General features: G+C 47.9%; 1 protein-coding gene across 10 annotated transcripts in view; it reads left to right on the forward strand.

Annotated features, from left to right (window-relative positions):
- The window catches only part of LOC135896749 (kinesin-like protein KIF12), a 535,077-nt gene that overhangs the window by 452,180 nt on the left and 65,350 nt on the right, over nt 1-17,547 (forward strand). For 9 of the 10 annotated variants that reach the window (XM_065425246.1, XM_065425247.2, XM_065425245.1 and 6 more), the window contains one exon: nt 3,300-3,409. The exons of the other annotated variant lie outside the window; for it this stretch is intronic. In XM_065425246.1, coding sequence (XP_065281318.1) covers nt 3,300-3,409 — 110 coding nt within the window. The remainder of the gene's footprint in view (nt 1-3,299; nt 3,410-17,547) is intronic. 10 annotated transcript variants of the gene reach the window in all.

Here is a 17,547-nt window from a genome sequence, read left to right on the forward strand (position 1 = left end):
GAACTCTAGGTGTGCCACCGAGGCAAAAGACTACGTTGGCGAGCATAATTGTAGGGTCCCACCGGTTATTGCGGCTGACGTGTTCATACAGGCTGATCCAGTCGTCGACGTCTTCCCCATCTTTGCCCGAGAATACGCCAGGATCACGGGAAGCGGGGAGAGTGATGTAGGTCGTCGAAGTGGCAGCAGGTGTCGGAGCCGGCGGAGTCGGGTTGTCGTCGCCGGGAGCCATGAAGGAAGGCTCGACGTACCGCCCACTGCGAAGCTCCGTGACGAGGTACAGGGAACGTCCACCTCCACCAGATATGTTACGTAGGAAGACGCAGACGAAAAGCTATGTACAAGTATATATACAAGAAAATACGCTGTGCTTGGCCAAGAGGCAACAGCCCGCGCTTGCTTCTAATCGTCGTAGTCGTCTTCACACTGCTCGCCTTTTCGTGATCGCACATATTGTTCCGTAGCAATATGAAGGTATTAGGAACCATAAAAAAAATATAGCAGAAGCAAACAAAAAAAAGAAAGAAAGAAAGAAAGAAAGAAAGAAAGAAAGAAAGAAAGAAAGAAAGAAAGAAAGGGTAACGAAGTTAAAAAAATATAGCAGAAGCAAACAAAAGAAAGAAAGAAAGAAAGAAAGAAGGAAAGAAAGAAAGAAAGAAAGAAAGAAAGAAAGAAAGAAAGAAAGAAAGAAAGAAAGAAAGAAAGGGTAACGAAGTTTAAACAATGTTTAGTAGCGTGAAACATGCATAAGAACCTAAAATGCGATGCAAACAATCAGTACCCATCAGAACACGAGTTTAAGGATACAATCGAATAATGATTTAGGTAAACAGCCTACACAGATACATATCAGATGATGAAACGGAATGAATTTTATACAATGCCAAGCACTTGAAAACATTGTTTAAGTAAATATTCAAGGAAATGTGGGTTCGGACAGGTTGACACATTCTAAAAAGGTTAGCAGTGCTGCATGAAATGATAATGATTCCGTAAGCGAGACAATGTTTGCAGGTAGCGAGTTCCATTCGGCAATAGATGAAACTAGAGGCTAATTTTGATAAGCGTTAGGTTTTACTTCATGAACATGGTCTGTGCGGTTAGAGATGTGGGGAGCGGGAAGAATATGGGCTCGAGCTAATGCAATGTTGCTGTGGTAAAGGCTATGGAAGAAGGTCAACAGTGATAATTTCCTGCGCATGTCAAGTGAAGGGAGTTTAAGTAATTTCTTTAAGGCGGACACACTTTGATATCGAGACTATGAAGTTAGGATGAACCGCGCAGCTTTATTTTGAACTGATTCGAGTAGATTCGTGAGATTAGAGTGATGGGGGTGCCAACAGGACTTGATGGTTAACCGTGTCATAAGCTTTACTGAAGTCTAAAGATAGATATCAGACTAAGTTTCCCGAATGAATACATTTTTTTTATGTAGTCAGAGATAGAACAGCTAGATTCGTGGAACTGCCAGGGCGGAAACCAAATTGATTGTTCTTTAGCAATTTAAACTTTGTTAAGTAGTTATTAAGACATTTAACAAATAATTTCTCAAAGCGTTTACTAAGGCAGGAAAGAATTGCAATTGGTCGGTAATTATTAACTGTGTGTTTGTCGCCTTTTTTAAAAACAGGAATAATATTGGCATTTTTTAAAAATGAAGGGAATGCACCTTCTTTGAACATAAGGTTGATAATATTACAGAGCGTTTCGCAAACTAAATGCGCAAGCAGATTTAAATGCCTGACACAAATATTGTCTAAGCCAGGCCCTGTATTTTTAAGGTTAGCAATCGTGGAGCACACTTCATTTGGTGTAGCTGGTAACAAAAAGAACGATTGTGTCGTACGGCTCAAAGTATTATGCAACTGCGCATGTATGTTGTTATTAGTTTAAACAGAAGTAAAGTCCGAAAAAGCATTAGCAATCTCGTTGGGCTCAGAAAGAGTGAGACCGTTGTAATTTATTTTGGTTATAGAGGCATCAACAGACGATTTGTTAAGAAAAGAGTTCAATAACTGCCATTGCTTTTTGGGGTTATCCTTATTCTGATCAGATTTATTTTCGGAGTACTTTTCTTTCGCCTGTTTAAGTAAAATATTCAGTAATTTACAGTACCTACTATAGCGCCTAGCTAGTCTAGTATCGTTATGTCAGTATTAATAACCCCGGAGCAAGGCGATGGCGATATGTTACATAACAAGTGATCAATAAGCGCACTACTCCCACGAGAGGCTACCCTAGTTGGGCAGTCAATGAGTGATTCAAAACCGAATCCATCAAAACAATCTGTGTAAGTTGTGTACAAGGCAGCTTCAGTGTCAAGTAAGTTAATATTAATATCACCTACAATCACCGCATCCTTATTTTCAAAAGCTAGCTGGGACAATACTGCATCAAGAGAAAGCAAGAAATCGTTAAGGGAAGATGACGGTGAGCGATAAATGCAACCAAGGATCAAGTTCTTATTGTTATTAAGGAATGACCTGTCGACTTCTATCCACACTGACTCACAATGATTCACGTTAACTGCCAGATCAAATCTGCGAGCGTAGGTGACAGCTTGTGAAACAAAAATGGCGGCGCCACCATGACTGTTAGTTGGACGATGACAATACTCGGGTTGATAAGATGGAAAACCGCTCATGTTGTTGTCGGAATCAGAAAGCCAAGTCTCCGATATTCAGATAAAAGTGAAGACATGGTGAAGTGAGGCAACGAAGTTATTAATCCCATCTATGTTCTTACGAAGGCTACGAGCATTGAAGTGATTGAGGGATCGTTTATTTGCGGTAAGACAAGATTTTACGTCAACGGGGTAGAGCAAGGCCACGGAAAAAAAGGGAAAAAAAGAAAAAAAATATTCACAGTGAATCACGTGAGGATTGGAAGGTCGGACTCAGTGAAAATGCGATAGACCCTGCTATCATCAGTTTTGCGGGCTTTTATCTGGCAGTTTTGTGTCCGTAAGTATTTCCACTTATTTTCTTTTTTGAGTGACAGCGCCTTCTAGAACATCTTGTTATCAATCGTCAAGTGGTCATTTACATAGCCAGGCGTGCTAGTGCCACCTGTGAAACCAATCTGGTCAGTGCGAAGCCTAGCTCTTCTTGCCTTCCTGGTGAACTCGTTTTTCTTATCGCGTGAGCAGAAGCGAGCAATGATGCTCTTCTCATTTGACACTCTTCTCATTTCTCTTGTCATTTATCTGTGTATTTTGTGCTTATAGCACAAGCACTTTCATGCCAGTTGCCGCTCTTCACCCCTCTCCTCGGATACACTAAATAAGGTTACTCACGCAGACGGGCGCCCGTGCTGACGCAAAGGTGACCAAGCACAGCGCAGCTTCCAACCAGAGCTCGACCAGGGAGTCACCCAAGCTGACGCCCACAGTCCGGAAGATTGGTCGAAGGTGTGCAAATTTTCCTTCGCAGGGGGATTTTCAGTGCGTCAAGTAAAAAGGCTGTACTGAGTATTCACGGCAGTACAGCTGAAATGCTAGCCATGCATGCTCTCTGCACTCGTGCCCTGTGGGAAAAGAAATGGCTGTGGCTTAGCTAAGGTTAAGCCCAGGATGCGAAGCATACTAGCCTTTATTCTAGTTGTTGAACCACTGTTTAGCCTGGTGAACTGCTGTTGCTTGGCTATATTTGGTTCGGCTAGACGAAGAAACAACTCATGCAGGCGAGCGCACGAGCTGAGACCCGGCTATGTAGCTACGCGGCCGCAAGCGAGCGCACGAGTTGAGCCTCTGCTTTTGCAGCTGTTTTGACATCATATGGTAGCTACGCGGCCGTGCGCGGCGCAGCAAGGAAGAGCGTGGTTGTGCGGCTAGTATGCTTCGCATAAAAAAAAATGAAGTATCGTGGCATCGTATATCGGCAAGCTCCCTCGTAATACCAATCTAAGAGACTAAGTGAGACCCACCCACGAGGAAATCCTCGGCTGCCTTGTGGATGTCAGAGTGAGTCGCAGGAAATGTGAACTGGTGCATGAGCAAGCCTGCATCACATACTGTTGTTACGAGCCACGGAAGAAGCCGATCGGGTTAGCACGTCACTCCTCGGTTTTTAATCCTTGAGGCTTGCGGTCGAGCGTTCTAACCATGGCCGCTTCCGGAAGTGCAGACGTAGCATTTAGTGAGCTGTAGTCTCCTGGCGCTCTCACTTCAGTGTTCAGCGCAGAAATTTCAAGAACAACGGAGAGAAAAGGAGACGTACATAAGCGCTGAGCACTAGAAGAGATATCGTGCCAACAAGGCCGTAGCTTGACGCTTGCAAATTCCTGATGGTATTCGCACAAATTTCACCATGTCTACTTCCACAACTACGAATGCACGTGCCAACCGATGACTGACAAGCGCAACTGCTTGAACGCTTCCTTTCTCGAACCTCTAGGCAATCCTTAAAAAAAAATTAAATATGGGCCATGTCTCATCCATAACTTCTTTATACATAGCCATATATGCACATATTATGCATTCATGATTGTATTGCGCTTAGTGTTACGCTGACAAACGTAAGGAACAAGAAATGACATTTAGTAAAGCAATAAAGGGGGCTAGTTGGTGAACGTTCATGGTTATATTGCACTCAGTTTTACAATGACGATATTAAGAAAGGACAGGACGTGGACGGACGTAGCGCAAGTCTGTCCACGTCCTGTCCTTTCTTAATATCGTCTTTGTAAAACTGAGTGCAATATAACCATGAATGTAGGGAACAAGACATGGACGTACGTGGCACAAACTACCAACTTGTTTATTACTGTTAAAGAACACGCTTATATACAAAGTGATATGGCCCGGGGGAAGAGGTAGATATAACAAGAAATGACAAGGTAACGACATGTGATGACTCAGTGAGCCGGAAAACATTCACCCGTTCACTTTCACCCGTTCGCCCTGGGAAAATCGACTTCAGCTTCGATAAACTGGTTGGATGAAGTGCTTGTGCACTTCTATTTTTCTTTTGCTGTCGCAAGTGCTTCCCATATTTCTCGCTCAGTTTTTTGTTTTTGATGTGCCAAAAACGTGCCATCACAATCACACAATGACCTTATTTAAGTATCAATTACACGCTCGTCGAGATGCTGTCGATGTACTATCGGCCAAAAAAGTAAACGGACCACGGCTTAGGTGGCCGGAGCGGCTGCAGGGCCACACCGGAGCGCTGCTATCTCGCTCCGCGTAGCTCCGCGCTCTGGCGAGGAGAGTGCCCCGGGTGACGCCAGACTTCGCCCTCACTATCACTCGGGGCCTCATCATGCTTGATAAATTTCTAGGGCACCGTTCGGTTGCTCTGCTGCTGGCGGTCGCGATGAAGCGGACCGTGCATCGCCAGTAGTCCAGCACATGGCGATGTCGCGCACTAGCGGGCGGCCGCAGGGCATCAAACCACGGCACTGGGAGGGAACGAAGACCCGTTCTGATTGTTGTTTTGCTGATATTCACCTTGTCTTTCATATTAGTGCATGTCGCCGGCGTTCACCACTGCTCGATTTTAGGCGACATCGCGCAAGCGCTGTTTCACGTCGGCGTGACAGAGAGCGGGAAGCGCTGCACGGACGTCCGAAGCTATAGCGGTGGCGCTCTCGATGCCAAGGCGAGTAAGCCAAGTCATCGCGGTCGGCGGCAACTTTTCATCGCACTGAAGACCCCTTCAAGCTATGGAATGCTTCCGTTAATAAACTTTCACGACTGACTAGTTATTCCAATTCGTCGTCCCAATTATCTCTTCCTGGCCGCACTTTTGTAAAGTTTCATAACAGCCTACGCATTGTAGTAGCTAATTAAAGCAGTTTTCAGAGGCGTCGCTGATGTAAATATTAAACGCACTGCTGGAGACAATGCAGGGGAAGTAATTTGCGCAGAAAAGCCGTGCCATCAGTAGAGCTTGGCGCCTGTAACTTATCACGCCGGCGTGAAAGAGCGCGCATCACCGTAGCCGTCATTGTGCCTACTTGCGTTATGTTGCCTAAAATTGAGCAGCGGTGGACGCGCGCAACATCCACTAATATGAAGGATAAGGTGAATATAAGCAAAACAACAATCACAACGGGTTTCGTTCCTTCTCAGTACCGCGGTTTGATGCCCTGCTGCCATCCGTTACTGTGCGACAGCGCCATGTTCTAGAATATCGGCAATACACAGTCTCCTTCGTCACAACCGTCAGCACCAGAGCAGCCGAACGGCGCACTAGAAATTTATCAAGCGTGATAAGGCCCGGCGTGAGAATGAGGGCGAAGTCTGGCGTCACCCGGGGCACTCTCGTTGTCAGCACGCGGAGCTAAAGTCCCTAAATTATAGAGGGACCTTACGCGGAGCGAGATAGCAGCGCCCCGGTGTGGCCCCGCAGCCGCTCTGGCCACCTAAGCCGTGGTCCGTTTACATTTTTGGCCGACAGTACATTTTCGCTTACCACTGGTATAGTAACGTGGCCCTGTCTTTGGTGATATTCGCGTGCGATTGCTCACTCTACACCGCTTGTTATTCATCACGTTTTCTTCTCTTTTTTTTTTCGACAGGAGCATACTGTATTTCCTCTGAATATACTTTCGCCTTCAGATGCGACCGCTGAGGATATTTTAGATGCTCGCGGTGATGTTTCCTGACTGATCACAGAAGCGTACTCGCTCTTACCCACTTATCCGTTTAACATAAGGACCAAACATTTTTATGTGGCAGCCACACCTGGATCGCCTGCTCATCAACCGAACCGGCTGTTCTTATCACTTAACCTAGTTGCGTCCCGTACCTACGTCCGTGTTGTGAGCCTGGGGTCATACTATACTTACTTGACCGTCAGGCCGACTTCAAATCAATGCGCTACATGACTTCCTTGTGTTTCTGTTGCTCAGCACCTCTCTGTCGCCGACTGTACTTTGAGATGTTGCAAAAAATAAACAGACATCCAACTTTCAAGCGCACAAAGGGATACGCGCTATAGGGCCCAGTAACGCTCGCCAGGGTTGCAATGTGCGCTTGTTGGTAATGGCAGAGGTACACCGTACACCCCAAGTAACGCGTCTGTTATTCCTTTTTTGTTGGCTTTATCACCGGTGTCCATCACTCTAGTGTAACTTAGAGGTTGCCGGTTGTTTTACTCATGCATCGTTCTTCCAGAAACCTCTCGACCGAGCAGTAACGACTTTTTCAGTATAGTGAAGCACGATAATATTGACACGTTTACTTATCTTTATCAGGCGACCACGTTTCGCCGCCTAACAAATGTTATCGCACAGCGTGGGACGCGCCTGCATGTATCCGAAGTTTCTCGAAAGTTATCGATGCTTCTATCCGCTGTCTGTTGTCACCGAACCTTGTGTTATCGGATTTAATCGCCTGACGCGAATGGTGTAGAACTTTGTGGAAGGCACGCGGGTCCCAATGATTAGTCTGCAACGTTCGACGACTGCTGTATAAAAGCCGACGCGCTTGACCCGCTGATCAGATTTTCGACGATCGCCGACCGTGTTCGCCGCTATCGTTGTGCTATAAGTGTAGCCTGTTCTTGTGGGCACAGGTTCGCCCAATAACAGTTAGGTTTGTCTTTCACAGTATTGCTACTGTGTTCTTCAACGTCACCACCACGTGGCAATATACAGCTCATACGCAATAACATTGTCAGACATTATAAATATATCCCAAAATTAATATAAATATAATGTGATTTGAAAGCATAACGTTGGCAGCCTGCGAAAAACTTATTTTAGCTCGCCGGCTATAATGCTATACCTAATGGCTTAAAAGCGCTATCACTTTGCTCAAATTTGCTGCCTGAATTCCAACATGCATCAAATCCTCAAAATAGCAGTACTTTGTGCCCCAGCTTCAACGCCAGTCTTTCATGTGTAACGTTGGCGATGTTACAGTTGCTCACAGTGTAGTGAAGAAGAGGAAGAACAGGACGGCTCTTGTGTCGGCTGTCCGCGCGATCGATCTAGCTCTGCGCTTAGAAATTGCGTTCCTCGGTTCTGGCTTCTCCTGCTTTGGGGGCTTAGGTCAAGTATCAGGTGGTATTTTCTTTGCTCAGTCAGCTTGTAATTTCACATTACCTTCTTATTATTTTTTTTCTGATCTGTTTTAGTGTTAGCCTTGCTTGATGTCCGTAGCGTCACCTGGATACGGGACTTCCCCGTGGTCAACCTCGGTAGCTCCCCGGGAGCTGCCGCATGAGTTTTTTCTTCGCAGTGGAGCCGGAACTGTTCCTGTGACCATGGTGCCGACCGATGGCGGTACGATCAATATGAAAAACCCCAAAACGATTCAGAGCGAATTGCAGAAGGCCTCACCCCACTTCCGACAGATCACAGAGGTCCGTCAGTTCGGCAAAGGGGGTATACTGTGCTGCTCGCCAGACCACACCTGTGTCAAAGAACTGCTGAATTGTTCCACATTCGCTTCCCATCCGGTGAGCTGTTTCGTACCACCACATCTCGCACGCTCTAGAGGCATTGTACGAGGGGTGAACGTCACTTTAACCCCTGAAAAGATTTTAGAAATGTTCTCGGTGGCTGGAGTCATCTCCGTTTACCGGTGCAGTCGAGTGATTGACAATAAGAAGATCCCAACAGAGTCAGTCATAGTTACATGTGCTGGGACATTGCGGCCAACAGAAATTAAGGTCTGGCCCCTAATTTACAAGGTAGAAGCTCTAACTCCACGCATTCTACAATGTAACAATTGTTGGGGATTTGGTCACAGCGTCAGGGGCTGCGGATCTGCACCCCGCTGCCGTGCTTCTGGAGACAGCCACAGTTTTAGTGATTGTTCCTCCAAAGAAGAGAAATGTTGTCTATGTGGTGGTGGTCATCCCGCCAGCTACTCGAATTGCCTTACAAGATCACAGGAAATGCAAATTATAGATGTAATTGAAAGGAGACGTTGCTCACGCCGTGATGCTCTTGTTGAGGTCCAGGGGAGGTCTAAGGGATATGCAGGAGTGACAGCCCGTCAGCAAATGGTTGCGGACTCAACCCTTTCCGATTCTATTGTGACAGCGGTCGAAAAGGCGTTGTCAAAAGCTATGGAACGATTAACATCAAACCTGTCGGAGACTCTAGCTCAAGTGATGACATCACAAATTATTCAGCTTTTCAGTCCTTTAGCGAGTTCTAATGCTAGCTCGCAGATTATTACACAGACCTTAAGATCGTATGCTGAACAACTAATGGATCCTTTATCAGTTATTGTACAAGACGCAGACAATGCGAGACCGTCAACTCCAACTCAGCAGACCGACAACGGATGCTTCTCTGGATCAGTGTCGGAAAACAACCAGGATGTAGAAATGGACTTCCCGACACCTAAACGCACAAGATCACCTAACGATAATTCATCGATCTCTGTCCCGCACTCAAAAACCAAAAAGTTTGTGAAAGTCTTTCCAAGTCAGATTCTAATCCTAAGTCTTCCAGCTCTGACTTTCAATCAAAACCCACAAGGTACTTTAAAGACAGTCTTTCGAAGAAGGATTTTTTAAAAGACAGTATTTTAGAGCAAGCGGTTTTTAATGTAGGCATTATTAGATCAGAGGTTATTTAAAGGTATTATTATTTCTGCAGCTACCGATTTAACATATTTTTGTTCACAACTATCCACCGACATTATTCTTTTGCAGGAAACTTAACTCTCCAATGGCCAAGATTTTCATATAAAAAATTATCGTTTATTTCGTTAGGACCGTCCATCGAGAGGTGGAGGACCTATTTTCTTGATAACTAAAATATTCCACAAAGTAAAATTTCCTACCAGTATATCTCTACGGAGTGTGAGATACTAGCAATAGATGTAATTATTCCTGGTTGTTCCCCATTTCCCTTAGTTAATACATATTTTCCCACAGGCGTATATGATACTCGTTTCCTCGATACCGTTGTCAAATCTTGTAGGAAAGAAATTGTAATAGCCGGAGACTTTAATTCGCATCATGTGCCTTGGGGTTTCAAAACTGACGTATGTGGAAAGCGATTGTCGGACTGGGCAATTAATCAAAATTTTCGTTTCTTAAACACGAAGTCAGCTACCTCCATTCAGGGTCTTTCTAAATCGGCATTGGATCAAACATTTCCCAGTTCAGCAATTTCCGTAACTTTCTGGTATACTGTCGACTCAGCCTCAAATAGGGACCATCTACCTATTAGGTTTGGTATTGTCTGCCCTGTTATTCCCCTGGAGCCACCAACGCGTACTTTTGTCAATTATCAGAAATTTCAGAGTACCTGAAAAACGGTCCTCAATTCCCAGGAAACGGTACCCAATCACATGAAAGCCGTAAGGCTTTGCGCTGGAGTAAAAAGTTCCTTTAAAAGGTCCCAATTTAATGTTAACATAAGAAAAAGTACTACCTCTCCATGGTGGAATTCGGATTGCACGCGGAATTATAGAAGACGAAAAGCCGCGTGGAAGAAATTACAATCAGTGTCCGAGTAAATGGGGCAGGAGCTGTTACGTTTCGCCTATGACGCGCGGTGTAGCCGGCGCGGATTCAACGGACGGCGGGGCTTCGTTCAAAGCGGCGGACATTTTGGCCCGTTCGGAGCGGCTGCGACGCATCCCCGCCGAGCGCGTCCCGGCATGTTCAGTGCCACGTGTCTTTGTGTGTGCGTGTGTGTGTGTGTGCCCACGCTTGTCAAAGCGCGGCAGCCGGGGAGAGGAGCTCCCCCAGTGTGAAGCGAGGAGGTCTGACCGGCGCCGGCCCGGCTGATGCGTCACCTCCTTGTCCCAACGTGTTTATCAGTCCGTCCGTCGCCGCTGTCACGTGGTGTCGTCCCGTGACCTTCCTTCTTGCCCGCGACGCCAAGAGTATAAGAGCAGCTGCCCCCGGACGCCAGGAGAGAGGCTCCGATTTCTTCTGTTGAGTAACGTGCTCTCCCGTCTCTCTACTTCGGTCGACCTGACCGCCCGCTCTTTGCGATGCTAGAATAAACAAGTTGTTCTGTTAGCAGTCGCCTCATGCTTTGCTGGGACCTTCGGATGCTTCCAGTGTGCCCCAGGCCGCCAGGCCAACGCTACCCTTGGGGCTTGCGACCCAGTTGCAATAACGGGCGTCAGCACTGAGGTTCCGACAGCTGGTGGCAGCGCTGAGATTCCAACAGCCGGTGCCATCGGTGCGGATCAAATAGAGCGTAGCCAGGGGGGTGGGCTTATGGGGCTTCACTTCCCCCACCCCCCCGAAATCTTCTCGTACTGTAATGCACCGCCAACCAAAACAACCCACGGCGCCGGAAATTATTCTAGATTTTCTCTAGAATGTATTTTTCGCGCCCGAAAGAACATTTCGGCGCGAAGATTGCGAACTCGGGCTGGACTTCACGGCGACACCCATGCACCTGGAGTCGCATAACGCAAAGATCCCCACCCGAGCACAAAGTCTCCAGGGCGCTTTGATGGCGAGCGGGCCCGCTGCGGCATCTCGCAGAGGTCGTAGAATCTACGGAGCGCATGAATTTCAATTAAAAAACTTTAGAGGTGTAAAGATCATATGTTTCGATGCGAAAGGTGCATTGACATTTCGAAAGTCGTGCTTTACATTTTCAATTCCGGATCTGTGTGGGTTTAATGTTCTTATTAACCTTTGATGCCAAAGCTGCATTTACTTTTCTAAAGTCGTACATCGGACCATACAACGACACAAGCCAAATCAATACACTATCAGACAAGTTGGCAAAGCACGCAGCGAGGTCCGATGAGACGAAGTGTTGTCATGGTTCATATTTGCCATCATGTCACAGAAAATAATATTGACACGTGTACTTATCTTTATCGGGCGACCACGTTTCGCCGCTTAACAACTGTAATCGCACAGCGAGGGACGCGCCTGAATCTATCCGATGTTTCTGGAAAGTTATCGATGCATACCCGGCTGTCTGTTGTCGCCGAACCTTGTGTTATCTGATTTCATCGCGTAACGCGAATGGTGTAGAACTTTGTGGAAGGCACAGGGGTCCGAACGATTAGACTGGAACATTCGACGACTGCTCTATAAAAGCCGACGCGCTTGACCCGCTGATCAGATTTTCGACGATCGCCGACTGTGTTCGCCGCTTTCGTTGTGCTATAAGTGTAGCCTGTTTTGTGGGCACAGGTTCGCCCAATAAAAGCTAGTTTTGTATTCCACCGTACTGCTTCTTTCTTCGCCATCACTACCATAGAGAAAGGGATTGAACAAGAGCGGACACTCGGCGAAAATTGGAAACAGGAAACACGTCACGCTATACTTTTAACATCGACGAATTGGGGTCGCGAGCATCGAGAAAAAAAAGAATGTGAAATGAGATTAACAGAAATTGTTTTATTTTTTTTTTTATTCTTTCCCGGAAAAATTAAAAATATCTGCGTATAAATTAAGTTAAACTTTGCGGCTTACTTTCGTTGCCTAGCGACAGGCGAACTGGCGAATGACGAGCCAAATGTTTACGTCATTCGTCAGACTCACCGCCGAAGACGACGATGATCGCTCGAGCAGACGTGCGTTCGATGGGCTCCGTCGACAACGGCCGCTCGAGCACAAGTTGGATTCGACGGTCTTGGTTTCTAGCTGGAATCAACAGCACTCGACGAACGGACACCGAGGATATCAATTTTTCCAAGGTGGGCCCTCGTTTTCCCACGATATCGAGACTTTGAAGCGTTCTACGCGCTGCATGGCGAGCTAAGCCTAAGGCTCGACATAGCGACGAGAAGCCACTGGCGGCGGCGGCGGCGGCGGCGGCGGTGGAGGCGCAGCTCGAAGACTATGATGGAGACCGTAGAAGGTACGGAGATCGATCCGGAAGAATTGAACGTGCCGGGGCAATGGTACATTAGAAAGAAGAAAGGAAAAGCGGCCCCCCTAGTGAACAACGAGGCACGCCATATGGAACGGCAGCGAGCCGCCGAGAAGCTCGCAGGAAGGAAGATGGCGGCTAAGTCGGTTGAAAGGCAATTTGCCCGACTTCCGGACGGCGCCGAGAAAGTAGTCATGAGGCCGCACGGTGGTCTCGTACGTCTAATGAAATACGGAAGTGCGTATTTGGCAGACGTAATACTTAAGGCGGCTGGCGTCAGTCCAGACGCCGCCGGAGAGGACGTCATCTTGATGAATGTGAAGCAACATTCCATTCTCGTTGCCACCGTCAGCGCGGAAAGGAAGCGAAAATACGCGGACTTGAAGCTCCTCGTGTTCGAAGGGGAAAAAATTGAAATGACTACGTACGTCGCTATGCCGGAGGACTGCGGAAAAGGCGTCGTGCATGAAGTCCCTTTGTCCTTCTCCGACGCAGAGATCTTGAAAAGGCTGCAAATCTACGGGAATCCCCCGGTCTTGGGAGTACGACGACTCGGAAGAACGTCGAGGACAGTTCTAATACTGTTCGAAGACAAAGAGGTGCCGCGGTGGGTGAGACTTACGCCCGTGGCGCAACGCTGCGTAATCTACCGCAAGAAGTACGAAGTTTGTAACGCCTGCGGACGGCTCGGACACCGCGAGGACGTCTGCCCGGACCCCGCGAATGTGAAGTGTCGTGGCTGTGGCATGGAGCAACCACCACAAGACCATTTATGTGAGCCCAAGTGCCAACTGTGTGGGAAAGGACACCCGCTCGGTGACAGAAAATGTAGAGAACTCTACCGTGTTCCTTACTAGGTGAAGAAGAGGCAGTGGGAACGGAAGACCAACATGCTACAGCAGCGGCAACTTCAAAAGCAGCAGCAAGCCGGAGCGACTGCAGAGGTGAATCCCAGGGATCGTTCCAAGGTCAGGCGCGGAAACGAGGACTTTCGTGCCAGAACCGACTCCTTTCCGAGGCTGGAGGAGACCACCGGAGGGCACCAGCAGCGTGGCCGTTCGCGGTCCCGCACCAGGGGCCGCTCCGGATCCAGACAAAGGGGGAGATCAAGCTCCAGGGACCCGGCGAACCCATGGACTAAGAAGCGGAAGCAGAGCAGGGACCGAAACAATGTAAGCTTTGGCAGTGGGGTTTCCCAGGCAAAAGATAAAAAAGATGAGGAGATCGATAAATTACGGAAAGAGGTTGGGGAGCTTAAAGAGATCATTAATAAGCTCACTCAAGAGTTGCATAGACCAAAATCACAACCGTGTACGGGGTCCCCCTCTACCCACAACACGCAGCCAAAATTGGTATCGAAACCAACCCGCCCGGTTCCTATGGCCGCGACTCCCATGCAGCCTGCGGCACCGGAGGAGGAAAATATGATTATTGAATCGGCTAGACCACCCCCAATGAAACGCAAAGGGGAAGACGTTGATCCGTTGGTGGCACTAGAGAAAAGATTAGAAGCTAAAATCGAAGCTAAATTTGATTCTTTCATGGCCCAAATTATGGGAGCAATACAGCAGACTCAAAGCCAGATCCAAGCCCTTACGGGTGAAGTACAAAAGCAAAGGGCAGAATTAGTAGCCATCGGAGAATGGCAACTAAAAGCAGAGGAACAACTCGACCACCTCCAACATGGCCAGAGGCGCACAAAATGAGTCTTTAATCTGGCAGTGGAACTGTCGCGGCTTCCAACGCAAGCGAGCGTTAGTGCAACAGTACTTGACGCTATTAGATGAGAAACCGCTAGCTATAGCCCTGCAGGAGACGGGCAAAGCAGCACAACTTTCGGGATACCAAGCTTTTTCAAGTGACAGGGGTGAGAAATCTCGCATCACTACGTTCATTAAGAGGAATATTGCGGCAATCGTGCACGAAATCAACTCGAGAGACATTGAGGCAGTGCTCCTAGAAATTATTACGGGACGAAAAGAGGAACCGAGCGTGTTCCTATTAAACTTGTACAGCACTCCACAGCAGAGAAAGGTGCGATTCAGGGCCCTCTTCCGCAAAGCTATTCAGGTAGCCGGGATAAATCCCTTACTAATAGTAGGTGACTTTAATGCAGCGCATCCGGAATGGGGTTACGCTAAACAAGATCCAAAAGGCAGGCAGCTATGGGAGGATGCGCACGAGCTAGGACTCACCCTACACACGGACCCTAGCTGTCTGACCAGGGTGGGTAACAGCGTGTGCGCAGACACCTCCCCTGACCTGACCTTCTCAAAAAATATGACAGATCTGAATTGGAAAAACTCGGAGCTCAATTTCGGAAGTGATCATTTCATTCTGGCCTCGATCCTTAAAAAAGGGGTGAAGACGCGTCGTGTGCGTCAACCGAGGATCACCGAATGGGGATTATTTAGGGAGAAAGGAGAGAAAGCTGCCATAGGGAAAATCACAAACATAGAGAAATGGACGGAGGTCATCGCGCGTCACGTTGAAGAGGCAACCAAGACGATTGAAGGGGACGATGCCCCGGAAATAATGGATAGCAAACTGCTTCACATGTGGGAGGCAAAACGCGGTATGGAGCGCAGACTAAAGAAGCAAAAATGGAACCGTAATCTTAGAAGGCGGATTGCTAGACATAACAAAGAAATTGAAAATTACGCGATTAAATTATGCGAACAGAATTGGTGCAGCAGATGCGACGAGATGGAGAGGGGCATGAGCCTTTCCAAAACGTGGGGTCTGCTGAGACACCTATTAGATCCGACCAATTCGAAAACCCTATCGGGAATTAGATTATCAAAAGCCAGGCACGCGTATGAGGGTACAGACGCAGAATTTATGGACAAACTGATCACCATGTACATTGGCGATACGCTTAGCACCCCCCTCCCGGAATATGACGGAGCCCCCAATGAGGAGCTCGACGCACCCATCACGGAGGCGGAGGTCAGGGCAGTAATATTGGGACTAAAAACCAAATCAGCCCCGGGCCCTGACGGGATAACAAACAAAATTCTAAGAAATCTGGACGATGCCTCCATCAGCGCTCTGAGGGAGTACATGCAAGAAATTTGGACTAAAGGCCACTTGCCACGCCAATGGAAGATGGCAAACGTGATCCTAATTCCAAAGCCGGGCAAACCCCCTAAACTAGAAAATCTAAGACCCATTTCCCTAACCTCATGCATGGGGAAATTGATGGAGCGCGTAGTCCAGACCAGACTGACGCACTTTATGGAGCAGAACGATCTGTGGCCGCACGAGATCATCGGCTTCCGACCGGGCTTGTGTACGCAGGACGTGATGCTCCGACTAAAACATGACATCATTGACTCACGTTCTAGAGACGCCAAGGTAATCCTCGGCCTGGACTTGACAAAGGCTTTTGATAATGTTAAACACGAAGCGATACTCCGCGGTCTCCAAGAAATCGGGGTAGGCGCGCGAACATTCGACTATGTAAAGGACTTTCTGTCAGACAGAACTGCCTGCATGAAGTTCCAAGATATTGAATCTCCAACACTGAAATTAGGAAGCAGGGGCACGCCGCAAGGCTCAGTTCTTTCCCCGTTCCTCTTCAATGTGGCGATGAGGGGCCTCCCCGAAGCTCTGAGAAACATACAGGGACTAAATTTCAGTATTTATGCGGATGACATCACCCTCTGGACCAATCAGGGGAGCGATGCTAGCATCGAGGAGCGCCTGCAGGCGGCGGCGGATACTGTCGTGCACTATGCTGCCGGTAGGGGTCTGTCGTGCTCACCGCAAAAATCGGAGTTATTCGTCTACAACCCAAAGTCGCTCCGGTGCAAGCGTAGCTGGGAATTTGACATTAAAATAGAGGGGAAACCAGTCCCAAAGGTTAACCAAATCAGAATCCTAGGACTTTTCATACAGGAAAACGGACATAATGATGGGACAATAAAAAATCTAGAGGGCTTTGCCACGCAAGCACTTGGCATATTTAGAAGGGTCGCGCTGAAAGGACGAGGCCTGAAGGAAAGAAGCTTGCTTAAACTAACCCAAGCATACGTAATAAGCCGCGTGTGCTATGCCACGCCTTTCTTAAACATCAGGTCAGAGGAGAGGAGGAAACTCGACTCGCTCATTCGACGGTGCATAAAGAGGGCCTTAGGCTTACCAATTACCACCTCCACAGAAAAGCTCCTCTCTATGGGAGTGCACAATACCTGGGACGAAATAGCGGAGGCTGTCAGAATTTCGCAGCTTGAAAGATTAAGCCGAACGACCACGGGCAGAGCTATTCTCGATATGGTAGGCCTGCAAACAGACAGGGGACTACGAGGCAAGACAAACATCCCGCTGGACTGCCGAGAAAATATAATCATTCCTCCCCTCCCTCGTAACATGCATCCCATATTCCACACGGAGAGGAGGGAAAAAAGAGCAGAAGCACTAATCAAACGCTTTGATTCAATGAACAGCAAGTCAGTTGCGTACGTGGACGCGGCAAGTGGCAAGTCGGGTGCGGCGGTCGCCTCGGTGGTCGACGGCCGAGGTGCCCCCGTATCGGCCGCCACCATTAGAAGCCGCAACTCGGAAACGGCTGAAGAAGTTGCGATAGCGCTCGCTTGCGTGGGAACGCAAGCAAATTTCATAATTAGCGATAGCAAAACGGCCATCTGGAATTTTGGAAAGGGCAGGATTTCGCCCGAAGCGGCAAGGGTTCTGGCCAGTAGACGGCTGAACAGAAAAATTAGCCTAATTTGGACCCCTGCACACACGTCCGTTCCTGGCAACGAGGCGGCCCACGAGTTA

This window comes from Dermacentor albipictus, chromosome 2 (genome assembly GCF_038994185.2).
Source record: "Dermacentor albipictus isolate Rhodes 1998 colony chromosome 2, USDA_Dalb.pri_finalv2, whole genome shotgun sequence".
Classification (NCBI taxonomy): Eukaryota; Metazoa; Arthropoda; class Arachnida; order Ixodida; family Ixodidae; genus Dermacentor; species Dermacentor albipictus.